The sequence below is a fragment of the Colias philodice genome, chromosome 19 (genome assembly GCF_061535455.1).
Source record: "Colias philodice isolate Cphi_HAF_F1 chromosome 19, ilColPhil1 Martin Lab GWU primary, whole genome shotgun sequence".
Lineage (NCBI taxonomy): Eukaryota > Metazoa > Arthropoda > Insecta > Lepidoptera > Pieridae > Colias > Colias philodice.
In genome coordinates, this window is record NC_143104.1 from 11027202 (window position 1) to 11052906 (window position 25705).

The 25705-nt window shown below is 32.7% G+C and overlaps 2 protein-coding genes across 2 annotated transcripts in view; one reads left to right on the top strand and one right to left on the bottom strand.

The window, feature by feature from the left end:
• Positions 1 to 25705, bottom strand: part of LOC149480186 (hemicentin-1-like) — a 169086-nt gene that overhangs the window by 99806 nt on the left and 43575 nt on the right. The gene's annotated exons all lie outside the window — the stretch shown is intronic.
• LOC149480187 (uncharacterized) lies at positions 23182 to 24890 on the top strand. The gene has a single exon (XM_089707628.1). It carries the CDS (start codon positions 24075 to 24077, stop codon positions 24888 to 24890), a length of 816 nt encoding a protein of 271 aa, XP_089563754.1. The 5' UTR covers positions 23182 to 24074.

The following is a 25705-nucleotide window of genomic DNA, read 5'->3' on the forward strand; positions in this document are numbered from 1 at the left end:
CTTCCCTGAGTGATTTCTTGAATAGTTAAATTTAACCCACGTCTCTTTGAGAGTCTTGAAATATTGGCTATTGATGAGAAAATTTTTTTCCTTATGCTTACGTATAATAGTTTTACTTGTGCTTCATGATATACTTTTATAATAAACAGTTTTAAAATATGTGGAATATAATAATAATATCCCCGCAGCCTGAAAATAATAACTAGTTGATTATGGCGATTATTATATTTTTACTTGCTTATTTGAAAGATCATGCAACATTAAATTGCAAGCCCAAGAAACTATCTTGATTAAAAACCTTTCCAGCGTTAGAAGTGTAGCTAAAGTTTATTCCGAAGCAATAGTAAAGTGAGCGTCATCTATCACAGAGACACTGTTATCCCAAATACAAGCTGGGCCCCGGTTTCGGCCGCGTGCCAAAGTGCGATTATTGTTCGTCGCCACTCCGTCTCCCCCTCCACTTGGCACAAGAGCGCACATTTTTTCCCCAAATTTATTAAGTCCGCAAACAAAATTCACTTTGAAATGTGCAATTTCGGTCACCTCATCGGTTGTTCTATTTTATTGTTTGAACTTGAAGTGCTCTTTAATTTCGCAATTGCTTTATTCAACAGCCATTCATTTAGTATTTTTAAAATATGTTTAAATTTTAATCAGTACTCGAGCCGTACTTCAATGTTGCTTTGTCTTAAATGCCAGACATTAAATAATACAGAGCAAACCACCGCAAATAGACGAGAGTTAAAAGCTTTGTCCAAGTATAATGGCTTAAGGACACTGTTACAAGACATTGCAAATAGAAGTGGGAAGGTAAAATCATTATAATTAAGAGCTCTAAACGTCCGTCGCGTTCATTAAAGAGTGTACCACAAGGCACTGTAATGGGGCCGCTTCTTCTCCCTTGTTATATCATACACTGCTTCCTTTGTGACTGAAATAGTTACATTCGCCTGGTTTGTAAAGGTTAATGCATACTGTTTCCTACATATTATAATATTTGGTATGGTACGTTACTATAAATTGCTTGATTTTTAGTAGATAGTCTCTATCTGTTTATTAAGTAAAATAACGCTAAATTATACACGTTATGGCATGGCAAAGAACACAAATTATTATGAAACGTCAATTCTTTGAAATCGATTCCATAAAAAAGACTCAGCTTAAAATTATTTTTCAGTAATTATATCTTCAAAGAATCTTACACAATAACATTTGTTTATTGCAAACTACTTAAATGAAATTGAAAAACATAAACTAAACTATCTCTAAAACACTGCACGAGCTTTACCTCCGTTCCTGGGCCAACATACTCGCATCTTAATGCCAACATATCCACCTGTGATCGTCAGAGCAAGACCACATTGTTTACACTATTAGTGATACGTAGTTTTAAGTAGTGTTACTGAGTCTGCGTCTCGCATACAGATTGTATCTGTTAATGTTTCTTGTTAGTTCGAAACTGGAGCCTTAATCACGCTGTCGTGTGCTTGTGGTTATGTTTGAATTTCCAACTTTTGCACTTCGCTGCGTCTTGTTTATTTTTAGTGATAACGTGGTCTGTTGGCTTGCATGTTCCTGTTTTAGTTGAGAGCGTAAATATTGGTCTGGAATGGATAATTTATGGGCATATATCTTACCAACATATCATGCGACGGTTTATTTTGCATTGCTTTGCCTATAAAATTAAATTCATACACATGTGTCCAACTTCGAAGACTATTACAATTAATAAACGATAGTCTTCTTCGTTTAAATATTTCTGAAACTTATTTCCACAAATTTGAACCTGCTGTTTTGGTTTTATAAAATAATTGAACTGTAAAACCAATAGCATAAAACGTTGATACTATCTCAAATAATGCATACTGACAAGTGTATTCAAAACACATTAATCCCATGATATCTAATAAATCCCATAACCGTTAACTAGGACAGCATCTGCCACAAACTCTGCGATGAACCAATAAAACTGCGCAGTTTGATGTTTTCATTGTATTAATAAAATATTGGTTAAATGAAATATCGAGAATAAACATGAAATGTTTCGATAAATCACGTGCGAGACTCAGAACCCATTAGCATTTCACACATTCACCATTTCTTTCCGATTCATTGACCACTCCGAGCTATTTCGTGCCGCTTTCTCTTTACGTGACGATCGCGATGTCATTATGTTATATTTATTTTATTACTTTAACATTTCTTCATAGCTAAAATAATTTATATAATGAACATAGATGGGAACGTCATCGGAAATAACAAGATCAAATCATCAATAAGTTTATTTTACACTAAAGTCAAAATAGACGATGATGATTAAGCGATGATGATTGTTCATAAATGGTTGCTCGTTTCATTTTAGAATGCATTCTGAATACTTAAAAAGGTTACAAATGTAACATAAGATAGCTAAATGATAATTGATTATTGAAATAAAAATAAAATATTTTAATTATTTGCACTGCACTCAATAAATTTATTGTGACTGTTACTTTTAAATCGAACAAAGGTTTAACTGGGTAGTAAATTCAAATTCATATATCGATAAGCTTAAACGGATTATTAAAATCATAACGATTTTTTATAATACTCACTCCGGAACGTGCAATTTTCGCACTTTATACTCACGGACATTTATAAAGCACTTCATCAATTATCGCTGTCGTGTCGTGGTCGGACGGTAAAAATTTTATGGTAACATAAAATAAATAGCGGTGTGGCGCAAAAGGCTGATGTCAATAATTTATTATTTTCGTTTCCTTTTAAAAAGACGCCATTAGCGGCGTTGAGTGCTCTACAACTTCAGCTCTTCCCTCGTGTGTGCGAATTTAAATATTATTTAAATTTCATACAATTTTAAATACTCTAACTCGTGTTTGTGGTAAGTTGGTTAGTGAAAGAGTGTTGCTTATGTTTTTAAGTGCAGTTATCTTTAGTTATGGTCTAGTCAATTTAAATATATTTAAAATACATTTTCATTCTTTACTTCATCATCAATCTTTGCCGAATAATTTCTTAGTATGTTTGTTTGATTGAACGCGCTAATATCAGGAACCACGGGTCCGTGTTGAAAAACTACTGTTTGATAATCCATTTATCGATGAAGGCTTTATAATATGATCACGCAAAGACGAATAGGAGCAGAGCAATGCGGGTAAAACCGCGGGGCACAGCTAGTTAAGTATAAATTCGAACAACACAGTAGCAGTAAAAATTGAGCTAGCTCAGATCTATTCTTTAACATAACATCGTCTCAATTTACTTAAATAAAATATTATATTATATTATCTCTCTTATCAACAGAATGAATCATCTATCTATGTAACAAAACATGTTCCATCACAATCCCTTGAAAGAAGGCATTATGAGTAATTGATTTCTCTCTTCCTGCGCAAAATATTCTGCGTCAAATATAAATTATTTTTATTGTTACTGTATGTTATATTATTTTATTTATTTATTTATTTATTCATACTTTATTGCTCTGACAAAACTTAACTAGGAACTTAATCTAATTATATATTAAAACAAATGGCGGTCTTATCGCTAAATAGCGATTTCTTCCAGACAACCAGGCGTACGAAAGGAGAAGCTTGAGGAGAGGAATAGGGCAGAGCATATTTTTTGTGTTAGACAACATGTTTTGTTTTCTATGTTTTTGAAATACTTGGATAGCATTGTATAATAAACGACATAATTACCATTGTAATATTATATCTTTATTATTAATTAAATACATAGGTATGTTTTGTTAACAAATCACGAAAGGAATAAAACATAATTTACATTTATAAAAAAAGCTGAAGCTATATTAATATATCATAAGCGAAGCCGGGGCGGACCGCTATAGTCACGTATATTCACTACAATATATCTTGCACAAATTCAATATGAAATAGTTTACTTAAGAAGCACAAGCTCGTCAAGAAGCCGTCTCAGAAATTCCGGCAAGTTAATAAAATTCACAGTCTTCAAGCTGCTTGTTTTATATCAAGCTTAACGGTATCAAAGGCTGAAGCTAAATCTATTTTAGCGTCTTAGAATTTGCGCGCTAAGAGCCGGCTTGAATGACCAATGCGTTCTTTTATGAAACTAAGAGTACGTACCGTTTTGTTAAAAATCTAGTATACCTGTATTTGTTTATCTTAATAGGTATTTCTAGATAGCACTTTTCATATTTTCTTCTGTGCTTATGGCCTGTTCGTTTTGTTTTTAGTCCGCCATCTCTTTCTTTTTCATTTTTTCATAATATAGAACCGGGAAGATACAAATGTGATTATATTTCAGAAAATTGTTATTAGTTCTTGGATATCCATGTACATATAAATATTGACTTTTCTTTTAAAACTATTATAACTTTAATATCTTTCTAGAGTTAATATTCGTTTAATATTCGGAAAATACCTATCGGGTATTTAACTTGGTATTTTCCAATTAGATGCGAAATAATATTTAGTTATATATTATGTTTCAATAAAAATAAAACAATAATACATAAAACATTAAACAATTCGTTTTCTCTGTAATTTCCACACTTCCACACTTCCACACTTTGAAACCAGTAAAACTTCTCAAAATATAAACTGGAGTGAAGCGTCCATTTTATTGTACTTAGTGCAAATATAAATAATGCGCTGGCAACATTTAAGACAAGGTGTAAATTTTATCACCACAGAATGCAAGCAAACTGAAACTACGGCAGAATGGCCGAGTTAAATAATCTCTAAAAATATTTTAATACGAAAGTAATTTTATTTGTTACGCTTTACCACATAAACCAGTGAACCGATATTGATGACGTTTCACGTTTATATTTTGTAAATAAAATAAGAATATTTTATGAGAATCGCAAGAAAAATAGAGGATAGATATAATATTATGTACTTAATTTTATAATGTACTAGCGGTCCGCCCCGGCTTCGCCCGTGGTACATATTTTCGTTTTCTCTACATAAAAACCATCCTCGTACTTTAAGGAATATAATAAAAAAATAATTTGGAAAATCCAAAAGTGCACGCCTCATAATTTTTTTTTAATAAATATTTATTAATTATTGAAGTGAAACTTCTTTATCGGGGGTGGACAAAAATTTTGTGTAACATTTTTGCGTTACGCCGCGCGCGTGACATTTTTGCGTTACGCCGTACTCGTGACATTTTTGCGTTACGCCGTACTCGTGACTATATACATTATACATGTTATATTAAAGTGATCAGCAAAATCAAAGGGTTTGTTTTAATTCTAATTCCAGTGAATTTCTAAAAAAAGTAAATAAGTAATTACATCTATTTTTCTAATACTTAGGTGTAATAATGGTATTTATTTTTCTAAGTTATTTATGATTAACCTCACTTTTTGATTGTATTTTTCAATACACTAACACGTGGGTGGAATTATGGTATCAATTTTTTCTAATACTTGAATGTTGATTGTGGTATTTATTTTTCTAAAATTGTATTTAAAGTTAACCTCAGTTTTTGATTGAATTTTTTAAAACACCAACACGTGGGCGAGATCATGTTATTTATTTTTCAAGTTATTTAAGCTTAACCTCTGTCATAATATGTATATACTATGTGCGTCATTAATTTCTGACTGTTTCGAGATTTCGACATTAGGAATTTATATTTATTACCTCTATTGTTCGAACAAAAATAAGTTACCGCCTTTAAGAACTTGCCGACAATGTAAGTACAGTATTGTTTCTTAGAAAACATTTTAGGAGTATACGATAATAAATCTATGACTCACGTTAACACGTGTTTGCTTGATTGGTGTTCAATTATGATTTTGTGAATTCAATATTTATAAGAATAAACCTCAAACTCTTTATGTCCAATCAAAATCCGCCTAAGTCGAAATCCTTTATAAGTTGAAAACTCTATATAACTCGAATTTTTTGGCGTCTCCCTTGGTCTTTTGAACTACCGCACGAGCTGAGCGAGCGAAGCGAGCGAGTCGCGGCAGTGGCCGGCGTAAATATTCAAATAGGTAGCGAGGAGCGAAGCGACGAGCATCTTAGGTTAACTTTTGAACTACCGCACGAGCCGAGCGAGCGAAGCGAGCGAGTTGCAGTAGCGGCCGGTGTAAATATTTAAATAGGTAGCGAGGAGCAAAGCGACGAGCATCTTAGGTTAACTTTTGATTTTTGAACTACCGCACGAGCCGAGCGAGCGAAGCGAGCGAGTTGCAGCAGCGGCTGGTGTAAATATTTAAATAGGTAGCAAGGAGCGAAACGACGAGCGTGTTAGACTAACGTATTTCTGTAATATTGTATACAAGCTGTGCCGCGCGGTTTCACCCGCGTGGCTATGCTCCTGTTGGTCTTAGCGTGATAATATATAGCCTATATTACTCGTGGATAATGTAGCTTTCGAATGGTGAAAGAATTTTTAAAATCGGTCCAGTAGTTTATGAGCCTATTCATTACAATCAATCAAACAAACAAACAAACAAAGTTTTCCTCTTTATAATATTACTGTAGATAGTAAATTATTTTTTGAAAAATAAGGTCATAAAGAAGTTTCACTTCTTACGTGTGTACTCTAGTACACGCACACATTTTTATTTTTGTTTATTTAATAACAATTAAACCACATCGAATCAGACCCTGAAAAATGAAAGGGTTCTATTCCTGAGCATACTCAAGCGTAAGAGAAAAAAAAAGACTCGATTAGTAAAGTATTTCGGTCGCTATCGTGTTAACAAGAAAAAGGATCCGCACATCCGCACACACGGACGTCCAAGACAGAACTTTTTTAAACTGTTTTTTAACTAGTTTAAATAACAAAAATGACATCAAAAATATCATGAACGTTAAAAATAGTGTTTTTTCTTAATATGTGTGTGTATGTATTATCTTACAAGTGCAATGTATGATACATAAAGACATTTTAAGTTTGAAAAATCAGATGTTTTGCGCGAAGTGACAGTAGTACCCACCTCAACGCTTCGCTTATGAGGCGTGCAAAAAGAATTATCGAAATCGGTTCAGCCGTTCTCGAGTTATGCGCTTACCAACACATTTTGCGATTCATTTTTATATATAAGATATGGGTAATGGCTTCCGTACGATACGTAAAATTTACGGGACCGTAGACACAGGTCACACAGGCACAGACAGCTCTCTAGTATATGTATATTATATCTGTGTAGGTTTGCTGAAGGTGATCTAACTGTGAAGCTCAGTAAAAAATAAAAAATGAGATAAGTATAGCTGAATAATTGCGTAATCAGTTGGAAAATCTATCTGTGGAATAAATGCGAAATGCATTTAGTCTTCTTAGTTCACTTTAATGTACCACAGCTTCTCTATAGCTCTTGAAACGAGTAACTATAATTTAAATAAAAATGGTAGGAAAATCATTTGTTTTCTTTACTTTCAATCAGCTTTCAATCCAACATGCTAGCCTTGTATGTTATATGTGTTAACGGAAATGTATGTAATCCGTCATTGTATACAATTCCTAGGAAATGTATGTAATTCCTAAAATCGCACGGAAATGTGTGAAAAAAAATATTTTATACTTACACAGGAAATCTATATGTACATTTCCTAAATAGCAATCGGAAATGAAAAACATTTAAGATATTGGAAGGTACGCGGGGGCAGCGGGACGAAGGGACTGATTATTGATTACTTACCAAATGAAAATTTATATGCACATAGGTAATATCGTGACAAAGCGTCAAGCAAAACCATACAAACTTTACCACTCTACTTTGAGACTAGTTTTGAAGCAACATTTTCAACGTAATAAAAATACATCTTTAACCTCTTACAAAATGTACTAAATAAATATATTTCGGTGAGTATCGTTTCAAAATGTTAAACTTGAACGTAACATCCATCAAACTCGCATCTGTATAACCCAGAAAGATTAGAAACTGCGCCACACATAGCGGAAAGTATTGCATTTTCTCAGAGCATTTTAAGCATTTTCTAGCGAAGTCTCATAAAAATATTTCTCGAGATATTTCCGGCATCTAGCTAGTACATTTCATTTTACAGGTGCGAAGATATAGTGCGCATAGTGTAATAAAAATATCTAACAATGTGTGTTAAAACATCACGGCTACACTAGCGTGGGTGCTTTGCGGAATTCGGGAGGTTTACACCGACCCAGGGATGTTATAAGCGTGTTACATAACAAAGCGTACATACATATTTTTCATTTAAGACCTTATGAAGGCTGAATTAAAATGTAGACGAATTGTTTACTGTTGGCAGCAAAATATGCGTTTTTATAATCTTGAATTTACTTACCTAATGGTAATATCCTAATATTTTACGATGTAAAACGTTTCCAAAGCGATTTTCATCTTCAATGTTTTAATTACTTCTCACTTATTTTGATGCCTTAGTTCTTTAACGATGCACTATTTTCTATGTAGAATACATACTTACTCTATTCTATATAGAGAATATTTTGAAATTGGAAAATAAATAAGCCTCAGAGACAATAATATTCCAATTAATATGCATTTAAATAAAAAGAACCATTACGTCCGCCCGTTCCGCCACGATCCATAAATCATTTGAAATTTGTTATTACTTCCAAGACATTCATTTTATTAGTATGAGGCAATAATTCTGAAGCATATTGAATCTAGATCGTCTAACGTGTGTTTAATTAAATACGGATTAATACTGTATTGTTCATAATAGCTTTGTAATAGCTTACTGATTGCTCTTTGTGATGTACAAATCCATATTTCATTGTTTTCTTTGGATATGACTGTTATTCTTGATAACATTATTATCTTAAATATAAAGTTCTCGTGTCACAATGTTAGTCTGCATACTCCTCCGAAACGGGTGGACCGATTCTCATGAAATTTTCTGTGCATATCGGGTAAGTCTGAGAATCGGCCAACATCTATTTTTCATATGTACCACGGGCGAAGCCGGGGCGGACCGCTAGTAATTTATAAAATGGTGCATTTAAATCAACCGAACATGGAGCTAGAGCAAGAGCATTATTTCTTGATATTTTAGTGTAAACGAAAACTCGTATTGTGTTGTTCAGTATAAAAATATTGCATAGAGTATCTATGCAATGTTCTGCATGTTTCGAAGGCACTAAGAACAACGAAAGAATGCTTTACGCCTGTTTGCACACAAATTATTAATAAAAATTATTTATTCTCTCTCAATACTCATAATAATCTGAGTAATCATAATTAAATGCATATTATTAAAATCCGTTATAAGTTTTAACTGAAGAAAATAAACATAATATAGGTGTCGACGGCAACTAGATACATTATATTTTCTAATCTAGTTATATTTATGTATAAATATGATAAAGAACAATAAATATTAACTCGGCGGTTCGCAAAAACGAATATTTAGGTTGAATGAAACACGAGAGGTATAGCTTGTGACGTAATGACAGGACCGGCTCTTCTTTATCTCGTATAATTATTATCCGCCGTATCTTCATTTTATATTTTCCTTCTGAAAAATATTCACCAAATATTTTAATATTGTCCCTTTTTAGGTTTATGATTATCCGTTTTTAAGAGAATATGAAACAAACTTTCAGTTTTAATGAGCGTATTCATCGCTAATTTATGTTACAGTCTAGACAACATCATTACAATTTTTATATTAAAAAGCGTCTTTTTATAATCAGAAATTTACATTCTGTATGAAACTAAGATATTATTTGAACATTAGAAAACATAAATCTCAATAAAACTTAAATTTTCCTTATACTTGCCACCGAAATTAAATGGCTCCTCTTATTCCTAAATTAATGTATTTTCCTTCCGCAAAAACAAAACCTTAATTACTTCAGAACACAATACAGAGCGTTCATATTGAAACAAACGGGGCAATAAAACGATTCAGCGCAAGACAAATGTTTAAATCAAGGACATTTCAAGTGAGCCTTAAACAAAGCACCAAAATTGTAATTTGTAAGAACATTACGAGCGGCTTGCATGAGCGGAGCGGGAGCGGGCTCTATAGCGGACCCGTGGCATGTTGGAAATGCAAGGAGCAACATGCAATATAGATAATACGAGTTAATAATACTTTGAATTAAAACAGTTAATAAGTTAGCTATATATAGTATGAGTTAGATTCCACGTAAATTATAATATATTATTGTCAGTACTTCTCAATATTTTTAAATTACTACTATACGTGTTTTTTTTTTTTGTAAAAACCCAGAATCAAAATTTTCTTTCTGCTACAATTAATTCAAATTGAAATAGATATATGGTTTCTCTGCTAATCGGAAACCTTCGAAAGTGTTAAAAATCTTGTAGGAAACCATCTTTGTATTAGAAAACTTCGCTTATTTATAAAGATTCATGGCATTTCCCTTTGTCCAACGCAATTGACTTGCCGCCTCCGCTATCCACCCGCTGCGGCCTTACAGCGTGCATTTTAATTAGGGCGGTAACTTACAACTTGGCTCATTCCTAGGTGCCGGTATCCCAGGAATCCAACTGTACGCAACTTAGTGATAAATAGTGCTAAGGCTCACTAAATCACATCTTATGAAAGGAGTTGAATTAAGACGCCCGACGCCGAAATGTTTAAAACTTTAATCTTACTAGAGTTATGGTGGAAATAAAGCTAGTTTAGTGAGTCCATTCTTAATTTCGATTCACGTTCAGGTTGAAGTTTTATGTTTTGTTTTACGGGACGTTTTGTTTTATTAATAAGGTTGTAATTTTCAATTTGTATTAGATGTTTTATGGTTAAGAATAGGGAATGTCACCTGGTGGGAAGTGATGTTATTACATAATACAACTGCATAATAGCAGTTCAGATATTATTTCTACAATAAATTTGATAGATTATATCTATGGATTCTAAAATACATTAAACTCTCGTTGGGTTATGGAAGCAAGTATGTTGCTATGCCGGTAATTAAAACATTGTTTGTCAGCATAATATTTCGCATAGACAAATCACATAAATTGAAAATTTTGTGAATGTTCAATAATAGAAATAAGCTAGCAACCGTCTACATCTATGAAATATGAAGTTAAGAAGCATCCATCTTGTAAACTCCTCAGAAAATTCCTCAAGGGCCACTTCACTCTTAAAGAAATAGCACAAAATGATCACGGGACTCTATTTAAAATTGAAATCCGTATAATTTTTCGCGAAATCTAGAAAAGCTCGGCGCGTACATCTGCTAATCCTTCTTTATAACCGGCTTAAGCACAGCGGCTATACTTAGCCCGCTGCATCGGATTTTTGTATCGCTCCATTTTCCACGGAATTAAAAGCGTTGACTCTGAAAATTATTTACAAACGTGCCAGGATTACAATTAACGTTTATCGCGTATGAAACCAAAATATTCGAGATTCAGGAAAATAGAGGAATAAAGTTCGCTCGAGATGCAGCTGCAGCGGTACGTTACAGTTATGTTCTGAATACGCTTAGAAATTTTACTTCGTCGGAAGCTTGGGGCTCTAAATCGCTTTTAATGCTCGTGTATGAAGTTTATTTTTATGGTGCATGTCATTTTGGTGGGAATATGTGATCATACGCTCTTTATTTTAATTATGGTATTATCATATTATTATTATTGAAGTGAAACTTCTTTATCGGGGTTAGAAAAAAATTAGTGTAACATTTTTTCGTTACGCGTGACATTTTTCCGTTACGCGCCACCTTTTTCTTATCCCTCCCACGGTTGATTCGACGTAAATATAGTAAATTATTTTTTGAAAAATATGGTCTTAAAGAAGTTTCACTTCTTAAGTGTGTACACGCACACATTTTTTTGTTTATAATATGATAAGAAACGACGATTAACCGACATACAAAAACAAATTCACAAACGAATAGTTAATTGTAGAATGTAGAGTCAATTTGTAATACATTTGACTATATTCTTTTGTATTCCCATTTTATCTTATGAACAATTTTCATAAGATAAAATGAATAAATAAACATCATTCCCAATAAATCCATTCCGTTCATAAAACTAAACATCACATTTGATCGTGCCAGGCGCCAGCATTTATTCACATCATAGAAGCAGGTCGTGCGGCTGATCGCAAATCGTTTTTTCTCGACGTACGTAGAGACAGGAGTGTTGATATTTATACGGACGATAACGCGTCTTCACGCACGAATGGATCCGACTGAAATAATCTGCCGCACGGATTAACATTCGACGCGCTGTAGATGAGAACAGTGACGTCAGAAAAATGTATTAATAGTTATGCATGGGGAATTTTTGTTTTAGGCACGGGTGAGACTGACAGCATTTTTTTGTTTGCGTGGAATAAGTTTGATGTTGAAGTGTAAAATAAGTTACAGCCGTACAAATAAAAACTTGCTTATTCAAACCTTATGCAATGCATAGATATGATAAGAATAAATAAAGAATAAGGATGTCATAATTTCTTACAAATAAATTTGGAATAACGTCGATGTAACTATGCTCACACTATGCAATAGGCGCGAAGCGGCAACGTCGCAATTCATTCACAAAATTATGAAAAACATTGAAATTGTCTACGGTTAAGCCTTGGTGCTGTCATTTTGCTGACGTTCGTTTGACTTCGTCGAATTTGTTGTGAAGTTTCATCATACGATGTTCTGTTTATTTATTTTTTAAATATTTATTGGAAATAATTTAAATATAATATCATTAAATATGCAAGCAAATGATAGATAACGCTATCCAATATCTGGAGAACAGAAGATAAACCCACCTTGAGATAGAGAGTTGCCAAATAACTGGTACTCAAAACATACAACTCCAAGCTTAGAAGATTTATATTTTCAACGAAAGTGTATATTATTGTGATAAGTTTAGAAATAAGTTTTATGTATGTATGGTTTGGCGCATGTTGTAAATAAATAAATCATTATAAATATCAAAAGGGTTTTTCATAATTTCGTATATTTTGACATTTCATACAAAATTTTCCATTTCAATAGGTAGGTACGTAATGAAATTATTAATTTGCTCAACTTTTTCTACTTCTCGTATTACTCTCATTGCTATTATCTCAAATTTAGATTGAAAATTGCTTCTAAAACTTGTAAAACACAGCACAATGTACTAAAAGATATGTTATAACTCGGTTATGTCAGACTTATACTAGGGTGGTAGCCGTAATAAGGACGGAATAGCATTAGTATGAATACTTATTACGAAGTTATACTAGGTTACATTTATTTCGTGTTTATTTGTATGATTTTTCCTTATTCTTAGTTTATTCTTTGCATAAAATGTTATAACTCGTTTATTTGTACGGCTGTTAGTGTTTTAAAGAAACAGCTTTAAATGATACTCCTCATGTAATAATAACAGACTAGTACGTAAAATACTGTGCTTACAAAAATATTTACAGACCTTCGTATTTATTTAATAAGTATTACTAAGTACACCTGAATTAACAAGCCCTTATAATCCGTTGAAAAAGTAGGACTTTATCGCCTAAAAATTCACACAGCACAATTTTAATTTGCTAATGTTTTTTTAATAAAGCTATTCAAAGCCACTTTCAAAACAACGTTTCTACGTTTGTTAATTTACTGCAGATCTACTGTACAATTTTATAGATTGGCAAAAACGAACTAATATTTTGGCAATACAAAATATAGTTAGGTAGATACCTACTGAATATTCTGTAATCGCAAAAAAAATCTGGTGACTCTATATCTGGTGTCTCTATTTTTCCAATGTCCAATCTGTGGTTATCAGTCATTTTAACTTCAATGTCATCTAGGAATAATAATTCGTAAAAAGAATATCGTACTCAAGCCATATTGTAATGTTTTCACTCACAAATTACCATGTATGAGTGTGTGTGTGTGGGAGATAATATTGTGAATGTTCACATTCTTTTACCCACCCGGTAAAAGTTTGCTCTACATTCACCAAAAGTATGTACACAAGGTAATGGCTAGAATGATAGTTCCAATACCCTTGGACCAGAAAAGGCTTAGGGTCCAATTATCCACTCTCTATCGAGCCACGCAGGGACAAAGGGTCCGTTATGGCGACACTGCTGCCATCCCACTTTGAAAGGGTGAACTACCTTTTAAAGTTATGGTTATATACAGTATGCACGGATGAAGGGCGAATATTAGATTTACGAGAATTATAATTATATTGACAGACATCTATGTATTTATAGATACATGCCATAGAGCTTTTGCTAATAAAGTAATAATAGTCTACATTTTTGAAATTACATTTGAACATAAAATTTTGTATAAATGTAGATGTATGGATGGATGAATGATTGCTATTCATTCACGCAGAAAGGGCTGTTCAAATATCGCTGAACTTTGGTCTAGATATAAATTTAATTCAGAACAAATTGCGCATAGTTTGTTGAAAAAAAAAACGATATTTTTAGAAGTTACAGAATTTATACAACAGCAAAATATGTCCTCTTAATACGAGATAGTAAATCATACAAATTAACATAACATTTCAACAAATTATTCAGCACAGGGCCGTACGGCCCAGTGCTGTTACATATTAAGTTTAATTTCGTAATTTTAAAGTATTTTGTTTATAATAGTGTAATCTCATTACCCTACTTTTTTTTTCTTTCTTCTCTTGCTTTATTAATCTGTAATATTTGTTTGCTACCAACTGTGTCGCAAAGACAATGATTAATTAATAAATATTTCAATTTATTTATCTAGCGTCCATTAAAAAAGAAACAATCCAATTAAATTAAACACGCAACAACAAAATAAAAACTCCAATAAAAGTATCACCATTAAAATCCGCCCTTTAAGAAAACATTGTAATTCCAATCGAACAAAATCGTAAATAAATGGCACAGATAAATTCGCAATTAGACGACACAAGTACAAGGGACTCGTTAAATTTACACGCTCTATGATTTAAACTCGATTTGATTGGCGACATACAAACGACCTTGTTATCTTTAAGGAAAATAAGTATTTTTGTTTAAGAAGTGAAGTGGTGTAAATTAATTTTTCTTTTTCAGGAGTTGGGAATTACAATTTAACTTTTATATTGACGTTCATTTATTTTTATTGAAGAACATGCGTAGTTTGAAAGAGGCTATATTATGTTACACTAGCTTCCGCCCACGACTTTGTACGTGCATCCCCGTATTTCCCCGTTCCCGCAAGAATTTCGGGAAATCCTTTCTTAGCGGATGCCTACGTCCTAACATCTACCTGCATGCCAAATTTCAGCCCGATACGCTCAGTCTAGTGGTTTGGGCTGAGCGTTGATAGATCACTATATCAGTCACCTTTGAGTTTTATACATATATATATATATATATATATATATATATATATATATATATATATTATATAGATTTGTTTAGAATATTTACATAGCAAAGAAAAAGTTTTCAAAAGTTACGTAAACTTACAATATTAATAATCATCATAAAAATCATTTTTCAAAACTACGTCATAGCATTACATAATAATATTATTATACATTTTAACCAAACAACACAACACCTCAAATTCCAATGCTCATGTTTTAAAGTCGGTTAAAATATATTCGTGTTAATGCATTTGTATGGAAATATATTGGGAGCAAGTTCCAATTTCCAACGTAAATAGATTGTGAAACGGGATGTCTGCTGCACAATATGCGAACAATTTGGATAATATTAATGCAAAGTGCCTTTATCGTGAAATCATTACGTTTAGTCGCATTGTATTAGTGTGTAATTACACTATTATAGTCGTAATAGGATGTTATATTATTTCATTTAGAAGCTAGGTAGCTTGAAAATTAAATTATGAAGCATAAAGCAAAATTTTAAACACAAGCATTTTAAAGACAAAGTAAAGAGTGTAAATTTTAATGTATGTATTTATTTATTTTTTATTTTATTTTATTACTTATTTATTTTTAATTTATGGTCTACTTAAATGAAAATTATAAAATATAATACTTTGGTACTTGCCTATGTACGTGGCAGTACACAAGGTTGTATCAACGATATGGCTTTTTTGATCTGATAGAAATGTATCGACTTGCGTTATTATATTTTGTAAAAATAACATAATTTTATACTTTGCTTTGTTTCCCTAACAGTATGTAGGTACTTTACGACAAAGTAAAATTATATAAACACCGTGGCACGAAATTTTATACAGATCGATAGATGTTTATTACCCTTCCCAAAATGTTGACACTAGATACATAATATACATTGTATTTACGTGTGAAAAACAAAGCGTCTACACAATAAAGGGTTCTTTTCATCAACATAATGCCTCAGCGCTTGTCACTCCTTTTTGTTACGTCAAATTACGCATGATTGATTCATCTAGAGAGGCCATTACTGTATTGACGTTCGGCGAATGTGTGGGCGAATGTATTGCTTAATTATATACCGAATTCGTGCAGGTTATTAAAGGACTATTTTTGAAAAAAAAAAATAACGAAATAAATTTTCTTATTTTTGGATAAAAATTGTACCCAGATAACTTTGATACAAATTTGATTCGACATTTCAAGCAATCGAGCAAGTTTACCGACACTGACTATAAGTAGTTATAAAGCGCGTAGACTGTTACCTTGGCCATGCTACTTCACGCAGCAATTGCTTCGCGAGCCTGACCGCACTATATGGCGAATTATATATTTATAATCAAAATGATAATATGACAAAAGACAATACCTGTAGTATTGCCTTTTGTATCTTCATAAATATAATATACTATATAATATGTAGCTGGTATGTATCTACTATAATTATCTGGTATTGTCAAGCCAGTATCTTTAATACAAGTTCTTTGCAATTTTGTCACCAACCTCGAATGTTAATAACCAGAGCCTACGATGCAATATAGACCTAAATTTCCGTTCTGATACAAAGTGTAGTTTATTTGCGACGCGAGAGCTACGCTTCGTCATCCTATTGCTATGGTGTAATACTCGTTATTACGGCTTCAAGTTTTTCTATTTATTGGTTCTTTATTTCTATACTGTTTAGGTAAGGCAATACTATAGCCATAATATAAAAATGATATTATTTGTTCAGTTTAAATTGATATTTATGGGAAGGCAAAACAACGTAAAAAAATTATTTGATAATATTATGTTGTATAGCAAAAGTAATTTACAATACATATATTTAACCCTAATAAATTGAATCACAATTTTAACAAAACTGTCTATAATTTGCCTTACTCTACATAACATTTAAATTGTCAAATAGGTGCTTATAAATCCGTAAACTTACAAGTACCAGCTAAGTTATATATATTATTAAAGAGAAAAATATGAATCTTTAATCAAATAACATTCCTTCAATACATTCTCATGTAAGTAAACCCCAAATCCATTACCCGATACTTGTAAAATAAGCGATGTGTTATGTACTACGCAACTAACAGCCTATTTAATATTACAAGCGATTTCCATGCGTAGCTCCAAGGAATAAATATTATAATAGCGTGTACGCATTTATCCGAGACGCTGCTGGGTTGGGTATACACAAATGGGTACATACAGATAAACATATTGTTGGTTACATTCGATTAAACATGACCAAACTCCAGTTTATTTCTTTGCGTATTTTCCTAAACTCTTGAAAGAACATACTCTAATATTCTATGAAATGAGCTCGTATATAAATATTGTTATTCACAATTTAATTTGTGAATAACAATATTTATAGATAGATAACAATAATTATAAGTAGATTTTTTTTTCATGTTTAATATACAAAGGAAACTACGATTATAATATAATATTGCTTTATATGCAAAAATGGATCTTATCAACATCGCATTAAGGTTAAAAGATTCTTGACATTCCTAAGAACTCTTCCCTATTGACTTGTTCTTTGTTGTTCTCGAGGCAGCTCTAATGTTTTATAGCATAATATTACACAAAGAACAAAATAAATTCATCAAGTATTCAATTTAAGTTATCATGTACAAGCATTATCAACTCTCAAGGATCGACCACCAATTTCATAGCCATTTAAATTTGTCATTGCACTCAAGGCAGTTTCTTGGTCCTTATATTCGCAGAATCCATATCTCTTAGGTAGCATGGTATAAATTATTGATTGGAATATTAATAGATAGTATTATTCATCTTATAGAGACGAGAATAGATGCAAATATAATTTGGAAAATCCAAAAGTGCACGCCTCATAATTTTTTTTTTAATAAATATTTATTAATTATTATTTTTGTTTATTTAATAACAATTAAACCACATCGAATCAGACCCTGAAAAATGAAAGGGTTCTATTCCTGAGCATACTCAAGCGTAAGAGAAAAAAAAAGACTCGATTAGTAAAGTATTTCGGTCGCTATCGTGTTAACAAGAAAAAGGATCCGCACATACAGACACACGGACGTCCAAGACAGAACTTTTTTAAACTGTTTTTTAACTAGTTTAAATAACAAAAATGACATCAAAAATATCATGAACGTTAAAAATAGTGTTTTTTCTTAATATGTGTGTGTATGTATTATCTTACAAGTGCAATGTATGATACATAAAGACATTTTAAGTTTGAAAAATCAGATGTTTTGCGCGAAGTGACAGTAGTACCCACCTCAACGCTTCGCTTATGAGGCGTGCAATACGAGTTTCAATAAAAGTAGGCTATTTTATTTAATCCTCCTTGATAAATACGTGGGTGTATGTGTGGGTGAAAAAATACTTCTTCTCGTAACATATAAGTTTCATTCAACTTCCTATATGAAATGCAGCAGTGCACACACACACGGCTTAAACATTATTGACAACTAAACACACACACACTTGCAGATAAAACTATTTCTATTTTTATTTTTGTTTATCTTTCATAATTATTTTCTTTTTAATAGCATTTCCTGAACATTCCACGGAAGAGGGTGCTGACTCCTGACACGCAGGTGTTTATCTAGTTTGAGAGTCGGTGACTTCATTATGACAAAGTATTAAAAATAGTCAATAAATAATTTTTATTTATTATATTAACAAAACTCTACACCACTACAAATAACAGGTCTTTACGTGTCACAAAATCCACGCACCATAAATATTCTACTAATATTTGATTTCCTCTGATCTCCTCAAACCCCAAAGCGGCCCCGATACGTGCCGACTACCAAAACCACCAACTTTAAAATAAACTATACATAAAATACGCGTACTAATCGAGAATATAGGATTAGGGCCCGTAATGGACCCCTAATTCAGACCCAAACGGACCCGGGGTTTCTAATTAAGCCCCTAATTGAAAGGGACCGTACTTGATATTTGAACAACGACAGGCAATTGAATTTTTGTTTGTTACCTTCGAATATTATACGGAACTTGGCGACGTGACGCGTTCGAAGCGTGACTGCTAAATGATGATTTATTTGAATTTTTTAACATGTTGATTCTTTTCTGGTTTTATTATAATTAGGAGTATATTTGGTTTTACAAGAGATAAGGAATTATAGGTCAGGCAACTCGTAACTGCGTGCAGTGTAGGTAGAGCATAAGTAACGTCGTTAATTTAACTTTAACTTTGCAAAGGCAAATTATACTTCTTGATATAAATGAGGAAGAATGTATGTTAGTGAACTCAGCAGATCATTTTTAGCAGATTAAAAAAAAATGTGAGTTCTTATCGCGTGCAGTTGAGTTCTACAGTTCCTGATAATTTTTAGAAATAGTTCTGGCGTTTTTACCTTAAAAAACGACATTTGAAAAAATGATCTGCCAACTTCCCGTAGCAGATCATTTTTAGCAGATCAAAAAAAAAATGTGAGTTCTTATCGCGTGCAGTTGAGTTCTACAGTTCCTGATACTTTTTAGAAATAGTTCTGGCTTTTTTACCTTAACAAACGACATTTGAAAAAACCCGACCTGGACCCGGCTTAACGTGATGCTAAGACGTAATGCTACGACGTGATGCTACGACGTGATGCTACGGCGTGATACTACGCTGTGATGCTACGGCGTGATGCTACGGCGTAATGCTACGGCATGTGTTACGGCGTGATGCTACGCTGTGATGCTACGGCGTGATGCTACGGTGTGATGCTACGGTGTGATGCTACAGCATGATGCTACGGCGTGATGCTACGGCATGATGCTACGGCGTGATGCTACGGCATGATGCTACGGCGTGATGCTACGGCGTGATGCTATGGCGTAATGCTACGGCGTGATGCTACGGCATGATGCTACGGCGTGATGCTACGGCATGATGCTACGGCATGAAGCTACGGCATGATGCTACGGCATGATGCTACGGAGTGATGCTACGGCGTGATGCTACGGCATGATGCTACAGCGTGATGAAATATGACATAAATAAATTTTCTAGTGTTTCATTTTACGCGAGTATTTCTAAAAAGTATCAGGAACTGTAGAACTCAACTACACGCGATAAGAACTCACATTTTTTTTTTGATCTGCTAAAAATGATCTGCTAAGTTCACTAACATGAAGAATGTGTTGCTGAATATGAAAAGTATTACTTATATTTTAAAATGAACTAAATATTTAAAACTAAAATTGGACCACAATTATAGGGCAAATAAATTAATACACACTAGTCAGTGACCCAGCTTAGACAATTACTGAGCTTTACTTTTCAAACTCTGGGAAATCAGCAAATAAAAAGTTATTTTTATAAAAAAAATGCTTTAGAATGAATGTTCTTTATTAAAGGAGTAAAGCCGTGAAGCTAGCTATGTACACAGCCGAACGACAACTGACTCGTTTAGCATTCAAATAAAACTTGCTCACTCAAGCTTGTTATTTTAATAACGTCGTCTACAAACTAACTTTGTTTAATTTAGTTCTTCTATAAAGCAAGAACCTAACCTTTAACAAATTTTATTAAAATAATAATAAAACCTTCGCGGGGTTTCGTTTTAATATCCTTAAATTATCTTCACAACAGAACAAACGCAAACAAAGAAATTGAGCACGACTCGTAAAGACGAGAAAAAGTCAAACCTTATTACAGCCTTAAATAAGTTATCAAGACGAAGGCTTTGTGGCTCATATTTCAGAACGGGAAACGTTAATTTTAGCCGCAAACAAAACAGCTGTGAATTCTTAACGTACATACAAACTTAATATGAGCGAAACGGGCCAATCAAAAGTGAAATAAAAGGCAACGCAGTAAAGTCCAAAATTGAACCATAACATTTGTTATTTGCTGAATTAATGGATGGTGATTTATTACATACATGGAGTTTTTCGTGTCAAATGTCACGTCATAATTTGGTTACCCACGCAAATATTTATAAAGTACTATGTCGTGTGTATCACCTTTACTCACACGAATATAAAGCAGTAGTTTTGCCCTAAACAGACCTTGTTATTTTTCCACAATGAATAATGATAATAAAATTCAGTTAGACCTTTAAGAAAGCACAGTCTATTTAATATTCCAGTATATGAACCCATGTTGATAGAATTAACACTTAAATTAAGCGCAGTAAATCCATTCCAAGATATTGAAGTATTATTAAGAAACTATAGCGCCGAGTTTGACACACTTTAACATCACTACTCAGTTTTAATGAAGCCACGAAAAGTACAATCATATTATAAAGCGTGCCGTAAATAAAAGACGATTTATTAGCGAAGCACCTGTATTGGAAACTTTTTCTAGACGCAATAAATTGACAGGGAACTAATTAAACCCGCCCGTTTCTCTCAACTTTGACGTTTTGCGGATAAATAAGAGAATTGAAGACTTATGCAAGAAGAGACGAGGACCCTTCGTGGGACAGCTCTATGGGCTTCTTAATTGGATGTTTTTATTCCGCAGTTACAATTACCGAATACACGTAAATTTAATAAAATGATTTATATTTTGTGTATCTTGGTAACTACGAGTGTCTTTTCAAGTCGTGCTACTTCTCAATAGCTTATTATTACGAGTATTACGAGTATTATACAATACTAAAAATGCTTAGTTAAAAAAATAAATAAGTCAGTATTTAAAGAAGATGTAATTCATTTTGAGGATAATCGACTGTCATAAGTGGAACTAATTGGGATATAAATTCAGGCATATACAGAGATCTCCACATAATAATAACGTAATTCTTTATTATGTACTACGAATATGTTTTGTTTCTCATTATTCATATTCTATAATATTAAACAGTAAACACTCTCAAATTATAACATCAATTTATTAAGAAAAACTGTTGAAAGACAACACAAGAACGTTATAGCCTTACGCTCTCGAATATCTGATTTCTTTGTAATATTTTTCCAAGTTTTTAACGAAGTGAGCTTTAATAGGGGTCGAAGGACGGAAATTTTATTAAAAATCTCAAGGATGGGAACATTGCGATGTCCTAATTTAGTCCGTTAAAATGGGATCCCAAACAATTTGCTAAAGTTAAATTTCGACTATATTTTACAATGTTGAATACGCCGCGTGTTATTAATTACTTTTCCTTGTCAGGTTCACATTCTAGCGGTCTAATATAAAGTATAAACTTATATAAATTGGTAAATTTTAAGTTAATATAGATAACATACAATATAACTGAGGTAATTTGGAAAATTGTTTCCCTATTAGGAGGCAATTCAATCTCTGAGTGCTCTTCAGTTATAATACAGTATAATATTGTCTTCATAGTCTACTGCCTTTCAGTTTTATTAGAACAAAGTGTAATAGGAGAGAAATTTAATATTAATGGATCGATGAAAACCTAATTTCTTTCGATTTCGACCTTTCTGATTACTTATGAGATAATATAAACTGTAAATATACAAGTAAGCACTTATTATATAAGCGAGATACATAATTTAGGTGAATTAATGTTTGTACTAGTAAATAGAAAGTAGATAGAGGCGGATATAGTATAGTCAACAAACTCGCTGGAAAGGCATTTAAAAGTCTTATTTCATTATGTCCGTGTTCAGTATATTATTTGATCGAACTTCAATCCTAATTTCTCATTTTTTTGTATCTAAGCTTCAGTCTTATTTTTTTCTATTTCCAATGAAAAATTATTCCTACACCAAACACTATATGTAACACCATCCACTGTAATTTATTCTAGGAGAAGTAAAACCACATACGAAGTACAATATTCAGCAATTTCCTAAACTGTTTAACTTGTTAATTTTAACTAAAGCCATGTAAAACAAAATAAGGCACAAAAGGACAATGTCACATGTTCGCGAAGCCCGCACAACGTTGATTAATCCCGCCATCGATCAAAAGCAAAACAGCGTCATAAGCGCTTTAAACAGGTGACAGGTGACATGAAAACTATGTGCTCCGTAAATTTATTAAAATAAAAATACTAAAAGGTGTTAATTATCAGTGGAAAGTGACTTAAAGTGATAAGTGAAACACAAATATACAGTGGTAGTGTTATCTACGAAATAAAACCAGTACTTTTCAAAGAAAAAGTCAAAAAGTGTTATCTAAAACTTTACCGTCGTAACAGTTTATTTTGTGGACGTCAAACAAAAACTAATTAAAAATATAAACTTTTAAGCCTAAGGATTATATTTATCAAAATTACATCAATAAACAGTGCATAATAATTTCTTTTCAACATCAAGTGAATAATGACAATAACCGTTTATGATTTAAAGTAGTGACATTTATGACAAAGCAAAATAACTTTATAAATGCGACACCTAGTGACTGTATTATTATATTAAGCATCAATAATTAAACATCACAACAGAGACACCTAGTTGTAAATTGTTAAAAATACAAGTTTGCGTTAAATATATTACAAACTTTCGCAACTTGAACTAATGTTACTGTGGCTCCGGAAGAATGCGTTAAGTTCATATAAACCGATCGAACCTGGGATCGAATCTCGCTGGGACACATTAATAAAAAATATTTTATTATTTTCTATTTTCGATTAAACCAAATTCTCTTTATCAAAAACAGTGACTCAAATACGATAACTCAAAAAGTTTAAAAATTTCTAAAAATGAATTCTGAACATGTAATATCAATGGGAATTATTTAAAAAGCCACACCAACAACCAAAGTAACAACCAGTTACCAACGAAAGTCGAACGCTAAACGCCGCAAACAAATTACTTAATACGGAGACCTATCACGAGAGGGCGATAAAAGTTAAATACATAGTTAAATACAGTTTAGAAAAATATAATAACAATGGAGGAAGTTCTTAAAGTCCTTAACAAAATTCAAAAAGAACTCGACGAACAAAAAGTAACTATCAAAGAGAGTGCTCAAACCGTCACAGAGCAAGTAACTCAAAATATCAACCAACTGTTTCAAGAAAAAATATCTATACTGGAGGAAAAACATGAAAAATTAAATCAATTAGTGGAAAACCAAGAAAAAAGAATTTACTTCATGGAAAAACAGTCAAGACAAAGAAACATAGTATTTTTCGGTATCGAAGAAGAAGAAACATCTTACGACACCTTGGAAACTAATTTTATTAAATGGATAAAAAAATATCTTTCTATAGAACTAATATACAGCGACATACAAGATATAAAAAGAATAGGAAAGAAAGGTGACAGACCCCGCCCAACAGTAGTAACATTCACAACTCTCGGCCTAAAAATAAAAACATTTAAACAAAAGAAAGCACTGGAAAAAACTCCGTATTACATGAAAGAAGATTATCCGAAGTACGTATTAGAAAAGAGGAAGGAACTACAAGAACAGTTGAAGTCGGAGAGAGCTAAGGGCAACCTAGCCATACTAAAATACGACAAATTAGTTATATTAAAAGCCAACAATAAAAGAACACTTCCGATTTCGCCAGAAGTAGAGCTTAACATACAAAAAGCCTCACAAACTAATAAAAAAACTAAATCTGAATCATCTCGCCGTCCGGCTCGACGCTCGAGCAGCATCTCGGAAGGAGTTGTAAAACCAGGCATGCTGAACTTTCTTACCAACAAAAACCTAACCAAAGCAAGCAACAAACAGGAGGAAAAAAACAAGAACGCATAGCAACTAGGCCCCTCCTCCAAAAAATATCGCACAAACAATCAAACAGGAACACATAATGAAAACAATCTTCCAATCCGGCCGGTCACCGTGGAAGATAATGACCACAACCCTCCAAAGACAAACACAGTAATAAAAAGCACACAAATTAGCAAATACAACAAGCAAACCAACCAAATTTATATCGCAACATACAACACCAGAACTTTATCAACATACGATCGCCTTCTAGAATTAGAAGAGGCCCTAAGTGGAATAAAATACGACATAATTGGATTATCTGAAATGAGACGACTGGGAAACGAAATAAACGAACATGAAAACTTTATACTATGTCATATAGGACTTACACCAGGCCAATATGGAGTAGGTTTTATAATAAAAAAGTCCCTAAAACCCAACATTGAAAGTTTCAATGGAATTTCAGAACGTGTCGCAACACTTAATATGAATTTTCAAAATTACAAGCTATCTATCATACAAGTTTATGCACCAACCGAGGCAGGAAGCAAAGAAGAAATAGAAGACTTTTATACAAGTATAGAAATAGAACTGGAAAAGGCACATAAAAATATTATAATAATGGGAGACTTTAATGCAAAGATTGGAGCCCCCAAGCAAGATGAGTACTTAATCACGAAACAATATGGATATGGAGAAAGAAACGATAGAGGACAGAGACTAATAGATTTCGCACTTGAACATAAATTAACGATAATAAATACATGCTTTAAGAAAAAGCCTAGCCGAAGATGGACATGGCGATCGCCGAATGGGAAGCATAAAAATGAGATAGATTATATACTCTCCAACCAACC